General features: G+C 40.5%; 1 protein-coding gene across 4 annotated transcripts in view; it reads right to left on the reverse strand.

Annotated features, from left to right (window-relative positions):
• LOC100380384 (major vault protein) overlaps nucleotides 1-4,756 on the reverse strand; it is a 30,878-nt gene extending 26,122 nt beyond the window's left edge. For 2 of the 4 annotated variants that reach the window (XM_045705881.1, XM_014168619.2), the window contains exons 1-2: nucleotides 4,251-4,401; nucleotides 354-523 (exon numbers count right to left, since the gene is read on the reverse strand). In XM_045705881.1, the coding sequence (XP_045561837.1) occupies nucleotides 354-523 (170 nt within the window). In that variant the 5' untranslated portion in view covers nucleotides 4,251-4,401. 4 annotated transcript variants of the gene reach the window in all.
• Nucleotides 4,757-11,167: the final 6,411 nt, after the last annotated feature.

Raw genomic sequence — 11,167 nt, forward strand, 5'->3', positions numbered from 1 at the left:
TAAAGAAACACCTAGAATGCAGCACCTACTTCCACTCTAGCAATGTAATCAACCTCTATGCATCTGTTCATGTGTATGCATGTGTGATTGAGTAATCATATGTTTGAACCAGCCACAGAGGAGCACATGCTGATTTAATCTGGGTAAAAGATGCCATTAAAAACGTGATATTTGGCAACTTTCAAAGTGTGCTGTCAAACATTGTGTGACGCTGTAACCCCAGCGATAACAGCTTGTTTGCCGTCAGTAGGCTTAGAAGAAACCAACAACCAACCGCACTTGTAATTAGGTAATTACACGCAGACCTTATCAGATAAACGACAGATAAACGCACCAACACACACACTCCTCACCTCTCATTGTCCTGTCTGATGTAGGTGAGCGGTCCAATCTCCACACGGGCGATATTGGTGTTTTGGTCCAGGACATGGATGTAGTGGTGGGGCGGGACACGGATGATTGACGCATCTACCAGCCCCTCAAATTTCATCCCGGCTAAGCTCCCGCCATTCTTGGATGTCATCTGGAATGGCCGGAGTGGAAAGGGTTAATTCAGTGATGTGAAACGTTCCGAAATATAATTAATAGAGCTGACACGATTTCCTATTCTATCTGACAGATAGACAAGTATCATGTAGAAGAGATCTATGATTATCTGAAAAGTTCTGTAATGTTATGTCCTCCAGAACAGGCCCCTGAAGTGGCCTGCCCTACTGCCTAAAGGCGACGCTGGCCATGTTCAAGAGCATCAAAACCGTGATGTATCATAAGTCAATTGTGACGGACTGACCTACAAATAATATTGAGCAGTTAATTATGATGCAAGGTTATTTGTATATCAGTCCGTTTTGACCCACCTTTAAAGTCGGCTGCAATGTTGAACACGCCCACTGACTGCCCACTGACCTCCTGACTCATTGAGATCCACCCAATCTCCTCCTCTGACTAGCCATCTTACCGTAAGTGGAATGCACTGACTGTAAGTCCCTCTGGATGAGTCTGTTAAATGCCCAAAATGTAAAATGTTTCTCCCCCCCTTCTTGCCTCTTTTCTTTCAGTGGTTCTGATCTGAAGGAGTTGACTAGGTGAAAGCTGATCCCCCATTAGGAATCCATTATCTAGCTCTCCTCTAAAGCAGCTTCTCTCTGCCATTTTGAAACACTTGTGTAAGAACATGTGCCAAGAATTCAATTGGCTTCAAGCCTACTTCTGGACTAAAAAGGTGTCCAATAGAGAAGTGCCTTTCAGACCAGGACAAGGCTTACTGTCACCTGTGCTGACTGTCACCTGTGGTGTAAAGTACTTAAGTAAAAATACTTGAAAAGTACTACTTAAGTCATTTTTGGGGGGGTATCTGTATTATATTTTTATAATGCTTTTACTTCACTTACATTCCTAAAGAAAATAATGTACTTCTTACACCATACATTTTCCCTGTCACCCAAAAGTACATTTTGAATGCTTAGCATGAGAGGAACATTGTCCAATTCACACACTTATCAAGAGAACATCCCTGGTCATCCCTACTGCCTCTGATCTGGCGGACTCACTAAACACACATGCTTCGTTTGTAAATTATGTCTGAATGTTGGAGTGTGCCCCTGGCTACACAAAAAAATAAAATGGTGCCATTTGGTTTGCTTAATATACGGAATTTTTAATAATTTACACTTAAGTATACTTGAGCAATTACATTTACTTTTGATACTTAAGTATATTTAAAACCAAATACTTTTACTCAAGTGGTATTTTACTGGGTAACTTTCACTTGAGTAATTTCTATGAAGGGATCTTTATTTTTACTCAAGTATGACAATTGGGTACTTTTTCCACCACTGTCTGCATTCAGGGGACTATTCTTTATACTATACTAGAGTGTATGCTATAACTAAAGAGAAAAGATTCCCATTAAACAGTGTCCTTTGACATGCTCGGACATGTGGGAGCGCTCCTGACTGGTGAGAGCAAATACACCTGACAATGACACTACATAACGACTGACGCAAACTGGCTGGACCAGGTAATAGTTACACAGGAGGGGAGGGGGGGGGCTTGAGAGAACAAAACTAAAGTACTACATGTTTATTTTTATAAGACAAAACTACAGACACTCCCACCATGTACACACATCTGTCATTTACACAAATCTGAGCCAAACATGTAAAATCGGTCATACAGGCACACACCTTCCACAAACCGGCACGCCCAATACTATTTCACTATACATTCCAGTGCCTCCACCCACTCAAGAACTATCAAGCAAGAGGGACAGTACACATACCTAATGTATTATAACGTGTACATTGAGTTATAAGGTGTGCGCTGTGTACTGTACTAGGTGTGAAGGTACAGTACAGTAACCATCGTCACCCACACCTTCTTACAGCAACAATCCCATCCATGACACCAAAAGCACATATGGAACACAAAATGTAAAGTGTAAGTGTTGGTTCAGGAAAGTTAGTGGTGGTGGACGCATAAATTCTGGCCTAATGACAATGGCTAAATGTCATTACACTTTTTGTTGATGTGTAACATATGTCTCTTTCCTTTCACCACTATTTGGAGGTTGGAAATATGTTTTGAGTGGATGAATGTGTGCGTGTAGTAAAGGAGCTCATTGAAGTGATTGACAATCAGATGACAACATAATGACTGGTTGTGTTTATGTCACAGTAAAAGGTAATACATTTCAAAAAAAGTTAAATGACAAATCTTTACGACTAGGCCCACAGAGATCCTATTGAACAAATCGGGATTCTATATGTAATTCTATGATTAGGCCCATACGCAAGCTTGTGCACACATACTGTAGAACGGTGTGTCAAACTTTGTGTGCTGCCATTTTGGCCAGGTCTTTCTTGTTAAAGGGATTTTTGATCCCAATGAGACTAACCTTGGTACTCCTGAGTGGCGCAGAAGTCTAAGGCACTGCATCTCAGTGCTAGAGGTGTCACCACAGACCCTGGTTCAATTCCAGGCTGTATCCCAACCAGCCGTGATTGGGAGTCCCATAAGGCAGCACACAATTGGCCCAGCATCGTCTGGGTTTGGCCAGGGTAGGCCGTAATTGTAAATAAATGTGTTCTTAACTGACTTGCCTAGTTAAATAAAGGTTAAATAAATAAAAAAAACTGGTAAAATAAATGTGTCCTAGTTATTGGACTGTAGGGGGTGTGGTTAAGTTAAGGAGGGTAAGATTTGTTTGTGCATTCTTGAGCGTAAGAGGTAGTGCTTTCTGTTGAAGTGGCTGTAACAAAACAAATTCTAGAAAAGTTGACATAAATTGCAATTACCGCTTATGCTCTAAAACTCATCTGCCATGTGAAGTTTGCTGTCTCCACAGCAACATGTTTGGCATTGATAATGCCCTGTGTTTGAGAGGCAGAAATACAGATGTAAGTGTGCATATCGACAAAATAAATCTCTTTTTAAACTTGGGTAAAATCTAAGCCAGACATTCAACTTCCAGACCACAGAAAAGTTAGCCTGCCTTGTCCTACATTGAACACCACAGTGGAAAATATAAGGTTCCAGAAAGAGTCACAGAGCTTAACGTTCATCTTTGTAGTTTAGAGGGAGGGAGGAACCAAATGGATATAGCATTTACTATCAGTGGTGTGGGAGATATGGACATAATAAAGTTTCTATGAGGGGGCAAAGTGCATCCGTTTTGCAGTGAGTTCAGTACCAGGTGATATGGGTGTTTCCCTTATAGAATTAGGAAATAGAACACAAAACATTCTAGTAAGGGCTGGTTCCAATACTTTAACAGTACATTATTCAGTCCTCACTGATCCGGGCCCGGTTTCCAAAAATCATCTGAAGGCTAAATTTATCGATGAACATAGCCTTAAGATGTTTTTGTGAAACCGGGCCCTGTGTTTCCTCGTATTGCTGTCACCAATCAACTCCAAGGAAGGATGATGCATTTTCATTAGGAAGAGTAGTTCCGTTCTAGGCGTTTTATTAGCAACTTTTGAAATGTCTTGAGGGCAGATGTAAATGTAAACCATCGACCATGTTGAGGTGTAAATATATATATTTTTTTAAGTTGAAAGAGCAATCTTTTTTCACAACTAACCGTCATACAAATAAACGTTGTCATTTTTTAAAGTAGAAGTTTACTTATCCACTACCAGAGCTTTAAGGCAATCTACATTTATTAGGTCTACTTTATTGCCACTATTCAATGCATTTGAGAATGGCAACCAACCAATCTAGAGTTGGTAGCTATGAGAATTTCTTACCTTTGTTGAATAATTGGGCAGATTCTTCTCCTAGCTTGGCAGAGTCAAATGGTCAATGCGCTTCTCTTTTATTTTGCTTTTATTACGCTTCTGTGTTTTCAGTTGGTTGGTGGGCGTGCCGTCATTAGTTACCACAGCCACAAAGTCATAAACCCCGCCCATTTCTACAATTTCTCGTCATTAAAATGTGATTTAACCAAACTGCTAACTGTATGCCCAACACTGACCTTCAAGTTCATACGGTTATGCCGTAGGCAAGCCAAAAATGTTTCTTTTTTTTGTGATATAGACATTTTGACTTTGTGTCTGGGCTATCTAGTGGAAACCATGCGGAAGCAATCCCGGAAGAACGATTACAAGTCACGTGGTTTACTGGACGACAGCTGTTATTTGATCTTTATTTAACTAGGCAAGTTAGTTAAGAACAAATTCATAATTACAACGACGATCTACCGGCGAACAGTGGGTTATGTGGACAGATTTTTACCTTGTCAGCTCGAGGATTCGATCCAGCAACTTTTCAGTTTTTGGCCCAACGCTGTAACCACTATGCTACCTGCCGCCCCATTCATACACGTACTAGATACACTTGACCATTGTAGTGTCTAGTTCCTTTGCTCTAGGGGCCTATTGACGCAGTACTGCCAAATATGTTTTAATAAATACTGTGTTCAAGTGCTAGTCGGAACCAGGAAACTCAGAAATGTCGCGGCGCGCGTGTATTACTACAAACAGTTAACAAATCTGAAATAACCGAGTTTCTAAATTCCGACTGGCACATGAACACGGCATAACCCTGTGGTACTACTGCGCTGTTTCTTTCTTACGTCATCCGTGAGGGATTTCCGATAACGCGCCACCCATGCACTCACAGTTTAAAATGCATCACAGTCAACAATTTGCTGCAACGTCGAAATGGGTTGTTTTGTTTGATTTAGGCTATTCGTTTTTTTCTATTTCTCAAAACGTCTTAACTTTTCAGTCAATCTGCAAATCTGTTACTTATAAACATCAGATATATGTAATACAATCTAAATGCTATCAAAAACAAAAGAGCTGCCTAAAAAACAATAATTGAATACACCTAAAAAATAACTACAGTTGTAGCTACACATTTACAGGAGCTCTCTGCTTAGGCTGCTACTAGGGCGCCATGGCAAATACAGTGCTGTGTAAAAGTATTTATCCCTGATTTCTTATTTTTTTACACATTTGTCACACTTAAATGTTTCAGATCATCAAACAAATTTTAATATTACACAAAGATAACCCAAGTAAACAAAATGCCGTTTTTAAGTGATAATTGTATTTATAAGGGAAAAAGCTATCCGAACCTTCATGGCCCTATGTGACAAAGTAATTGCCCCCCCTTGTTAAATCATGAATTTACTGTGGTTAATCACATTTTTTGGAAAGCTGAGTTCAATTTCACTAGCCACACCCAGGCCTGATTACTGCCAGACCTGTTGAATCAAGAAATCACTTAAATAGAACCTGTCTGACAAAGTGAAGTAGGCCAAAAGATCTCAAAAAGCAAGACATGATGTGATCCAAAGAAATTCAGGAACAGATGAGAAACAAAGTAATTGACATCGATCAGTCTGGAAAGGGTTACAAAGCCATTTCTAAAGCTTTGGGACTCCAGCGAACCACGGTGAGAGCCATTATCCACAAATGGAGAACATTTGGAACAGTGGTGAACCTTCCAAGGAGTGACCGTCCTACCAAAATTACCCCAAGAGCGCAGCGACGACTCATCCAAGAGGTCACAAAAGAACAACATCTAAAGAACTGCAGGCCTCACTTGCCTCAGTTAAGGTCAGTGTTCATGTTCATGACTCAACCATAAGAAAGAGACTGGGCAAAAATGGCATCCATGGCAAAGTTCCAAGGCGAAAACCACTTCTGACCAAAAAGAACAAAGGCTCGTCTCACTTTTGGCAAAAAACATCTTGATGATCCCCAAGATTTTTGGGAAAATATTCTGTGGACTGGCGAGACAAAAGTTGAACTTTTTGGAAGGTGTGCGTCCCGTTACATCTGGTGTAAAAGTAACACAGCATTTCAGAAAAAGAACATCATACCAACAGTCAAATATGGTGGTGGTAGTGTGATGGTCTGGGGCTGCTTCAGGACCTGGATTACTTTCTGTGATTGATGGAACCATGAATTCTGCTCTCTACCAAAAAATCCTGAAGGAGAATGTCCGGCCATCAGTTCGTGACCTCAAGCTGAAGCACACCTGGGTTCTGCAGCAGGACAATGATCCAAAACACACCAGCAAGTTCATCTCTGAATGACTTAAAAAAAAAAAAAATTAAATGAAGGTTTTGGAGTGGCCTAGTCAGTCTGGACTTGAATCCAATTGAGATGGTGTGGCGTGACCTTAAAAAGGTGGTTCATGCTCGAAAACCCTCCAATGTGGCTGAATTAAAACAATTCTGCAAAGAAGAGTGGGCCAAATTCCTCCACAGCAATGTGAAAGGCTCATTGCCAGTTATCACAAACGCTTGATTGCAGTTGTTGCTGCTGAGGGTGCCACAACCAGTTATTAGGTTTAGGGGGCAATTACTTTTTCACATAGGGTTCGGATAGCTTTTTTCCCTTAAATAAAATCATCACTTAACTGCATTTTGTGTTTACTTGGGTTATCTTTGTGTAATATTTACATTTGTTTGATCTGAAACATTTTAAGTGTGACAAATGTGCAAAAAAAATCAGAAATCAGGAAGGGGGCAAATGCTTTTTCACAGCACTGTATATAATTGTGTGATGGTGTCTATTCCACAAATTACCACCTGCTAAATCTATGACATTAAAATGTCCTATTTACTATTTTCCATCTGACTGCCTCATCAGCCCAGGCAGGGAAGTTATAAATTTGATCTCCATCATAAACAGCATCTATACATTATCTCACATTTCTTTTAGACTAACTAATTTGTTTCAATATTCAAATTCGATCTCTAACTGTCCCATAGTAATGAATGTGTAGGGGTCGGGACGAGAGAGAGCGAGGCAGGCAGCGTTTCTCAGCCAGTCGAAATCATGAATCAACTGGCATACTTTTTATGGATATATACAAATGTCAATTGGAAAAAGGTAAAACAAAGTGCAGCTAAACTCAGCAAAAAAAGATACGTCCCTTTTTCAGGACCCTGTCTTTCAAAGATAATTTGTAAAAATCCAAATAACTTCACAGATCTTCATTGTAAAGGGTTTAAACACTGTTTTCCATGCTTGTTCAATGAACCATAAACAATTAATGAACATGGACCTGTGGAATGGTCGTTAAGACACTAACAGCTTACAGACGGTAGACAATTAAGGTCACAGTTATGAAAACTTAGGACCCTAAAGAGGCCTTTCTACTGACTCTGAAAAACACCAAAAGGAAGATGCCCAGAGTCCCTGCTCATCTGCATGAACTTGCCTTAGGCATGCTACAAGGAGGCATGAGGACTGCAGATGTGGCCAGGGCAATAAATTGCAATGTCCGTACTGTGAGACGCATAAGACAGCTCTACAGGGAGACAGGATGGACAGCTGATCGTCCTCGCAGTGGCAGACCACGTGTAACAACACCTGCACAGGATCAGTATATACCCGAACATCACACCTGCAGGACAGGTACAGGATGGCAACAACAACTTCCCGAGTTACACCAGGAACGCACAATCCCTCCATCAGTGCTCAGAATGTCCGCAATAGGCTGAGAGAGGCTGGACTGAGGGCTTGTAAGCCTGTTGTAAGGCAGGTCCTCACCAAACATCACCGGCAACAACGTCGCCTATGGGCACAAACCCACCATCGCTGGACCAGACAGGACTGGCAAAAAGTGCTCTTCACTGACGTGTCGCGGTTTTGTCTCAGCAGGGGTGATGGTCGGATTCGCGTTTATCGTCGAAGGAATGAGCGTTACACCGAGGTCTGTATTCTGGATCGATTTGGAGGTGGAGGGTCTGTCATGGTCTGGGGCGGTGTCACATCATCGAACTGAGCTTGTTGTCATTGCAGGCAATCTCAATGCTGTGCGTTACAGGGAAGACATCCTTCTCCCTCATGTGGTACCCTTCCTGCAGGCTCATCCTGACATGACCCTCCAGCATGACAATGCCACCAGCCATACTGCTCGTTCTGTGCGTGATTTCCTGCAAGACAGGAATGTCAGTGTTCTGCCATGGCCAATGAAGAGCCCGGATCTCAATCCCATTGAGCACGTCTGGGACCTGTTGGATCGGAGAGTGAGGGCTAGGGCCATCTCCCCGAGAAATGTCTGGGAACTTGCAGGTGCCTTGGTGAAGAGTGGGGTAACATCTCACAACAAGAACTGGCAAATCTGGTGCAGTCCATGAGGAGATGCACTGCAGTACTTAATGCAGCTGGTGGCCACACCAAATACTGACTGTTACTTTTGATTTTGACCCCCCCCCCCATTGTTCAGGGACACATTCTATTTCTGTTAGTCACATGTCTGTGGAACTTGTTCAGTTTATGTCTCAGTTGTTGAATCTTGTTATGTTCATACAAATATTTACACGTTAAGTTTGCTGAAAATAAACGCAGTTGACAGTGAGAGGACGTTTCTTCTTTTGCTGAGTTTAGTTTGCAGTCTTTCCAGCAGTGGTGTAAAGTATTTACGTAAAAATACTTTAAAGTACCACTTAAGTAGTTTTTTGGAGTATCTGTACTTTACTATACATATGTTGGACTACTTTTACTTTTACTTCACCACATTAATTAAGAAAATATTGTACTTTTTACTCCATACATTTTCCTTGACACCCAAAAGTACTCGTTACATTTTGAATGCTTAGCAGGACAGGAAAATAGTCCAATTCACACACTTATCAACCGAACATCCCTGGTCATCCCTACTGCCTCTGATCTGGTAGACTCACTAAATGCACATGTTTCGTTTGTAAATTATGTCTGAATTTTGGAGTGTGCCCATGGCTTTCTTTGGGGCTCTCGAGTGGTGCAACGGTCTAAGGCACTGCATCTCAGTGCTAGAGGCGTCGCTACAGACACCATGGTTCGAATTTAGGCTATGGGACTCCTGTGATTGGGAGTCCCATAGGGCGGTCCAAAATTGGCCCAGTGTCGTCTGGGTTTGGCAGGTGTAAGGCCGTCATTGTAAATAAGAATTTGTTCTTACCTGACTTGCCTATAAAGGTAATAAGAAAATGGTGCCATCTGGTTTGCTTAAAATAAGGAATTTTAAATGATTTATACATTTACTTTGATACTTAAGTATATTTTAAACCAAATATTTTTAGACTTACTCAAGTAGAATTTTACTGAATGACTTTTACTTTTGTCATTTTCTATTCAGGTATTTTTACTTTTACTCAAGTATGACAGTTGGATACTTTTGCTTTCCAGCTTCAGTTCTAAGTTATTGTGTTAGCTGTGTTGTTGGCTAGCTCCTCTGAACAACAGTGTCCTAACGAGAGAGCACATGTTCGATTCCAGGCGAAATTGTGGCTTATTATCTCATTGTTATGGATGTATCCAAATAAATGTCACTTGAAAACAGCTTAAACAAATTCAGCTACTTTGCTGTTATTTGGATAACTAGCAAGTAAGGGATAAGAACGGTCAGTATGGCAATGGAACATTTAGAATGAACGACTGGGTCGCGTCTATAGATACAGAATAAAAAGAACGAACAACTGGGTCACTTCTCTAGCAACCCTAGATTTGTGTCGGGACTATATCTTGTGGAAGGATGAAATAGTACGAATACATTAATCAAAATAACGTTTTTAATTAAAATATGTCGATCATTATTTGAATATGTTGGTAACCTGTTGTATAAAAGTGATAATACCCTTGAAGCCGGTGTTTGTTGGATATATTGGCACGGTTTGCCGGCCCTCGACTTCGTCTGGGGCCTAACAACACCCGTGCCAATATATCCAACAAACACCGGCTTCGAGGGCATTATCACTTGAGGATCGTACCTTTTTTTTCAATTTTCGCCTAAAATGACTTACCCAAATCTGCCTGTAGCTCAGGACCTGAAGCAAGGATATGCATATTATTGATACCATTTGAAAGGAAACACTTTGAAGTTTGTGGAAATGTGAAATTAATGTAGGAGAATATAACACATTAGATCTGGTAAAATATAATACAAACAAAAAAACCTGCGTTTTCTATTACATTTTTTTCGTAATCTTTGCAGTACTGTACTTAGAGTGCATCAAACATGATTTAGACCTTGTTTATGGAAAACTGTTTATAACTGTATTTCATGGTTGCAACTTGCTGAAAATTGACCACTGTGTTCCTATCATCTAGTTTAAACAGTACTGCAAAAAGAAAGCCATAATATAATATTACAGCTTAGGCATAATTTAGATTATGTAGGAACCCAGTTCCTACATTTGAATATAAAAATGGATTTCATCAAACAAAACTATGCTACATTTTATCTCTGGGACTCTCAGGATGACAAATCAGAGCAAGATTACTGAATGTAAGTACATTATTTACGTTCAGAGGTGAATGTATCAAACCAGTTTCTGTGATAAGTTTTTTGTTGTTGTGCACTCTCCTCAAACAATAGCATGGCATTTATTTTACTGTAAAGTGGACAGTGCCGTTATATTAACAAGAATTTAAGTTTCTGCCCATATAAGATATATCTATGTCCTGGAAAGTTTGCTGTTACTTACAACTGTCAGGATCAAAATAAATATGAAAGGAGCAAAGCCCAGGTAAAACGTTAGAGGAAAACTCCCTCAGTCTTCTGAAAACCTAACCCTGGGATAGAGGTTTATTTTTCAGCGAGACAATTACACAAAATGCAATGCCAAAGACACACGAGAAATGCTTTCCAAGAGGTGTTAAGTGTTCCTGAGTGGTCTAGTCTCAGTCCTGCTTAAAAAAATCAGCGAGGTTTAAATATC

Source organism: Salmo salar, chromosome ssa23 (genome assembly GCF_905237065.1).
Source record: "Salmo salar chromosome ssa23, Ssal_v3.1, whole genome shotgun sequence".
Lineage (NCBI taxonomy): Eukaryota > Metazoa > Chordata > Actinopteri > Salmoniformes > Salmonidae > Salmo > Salmo salar.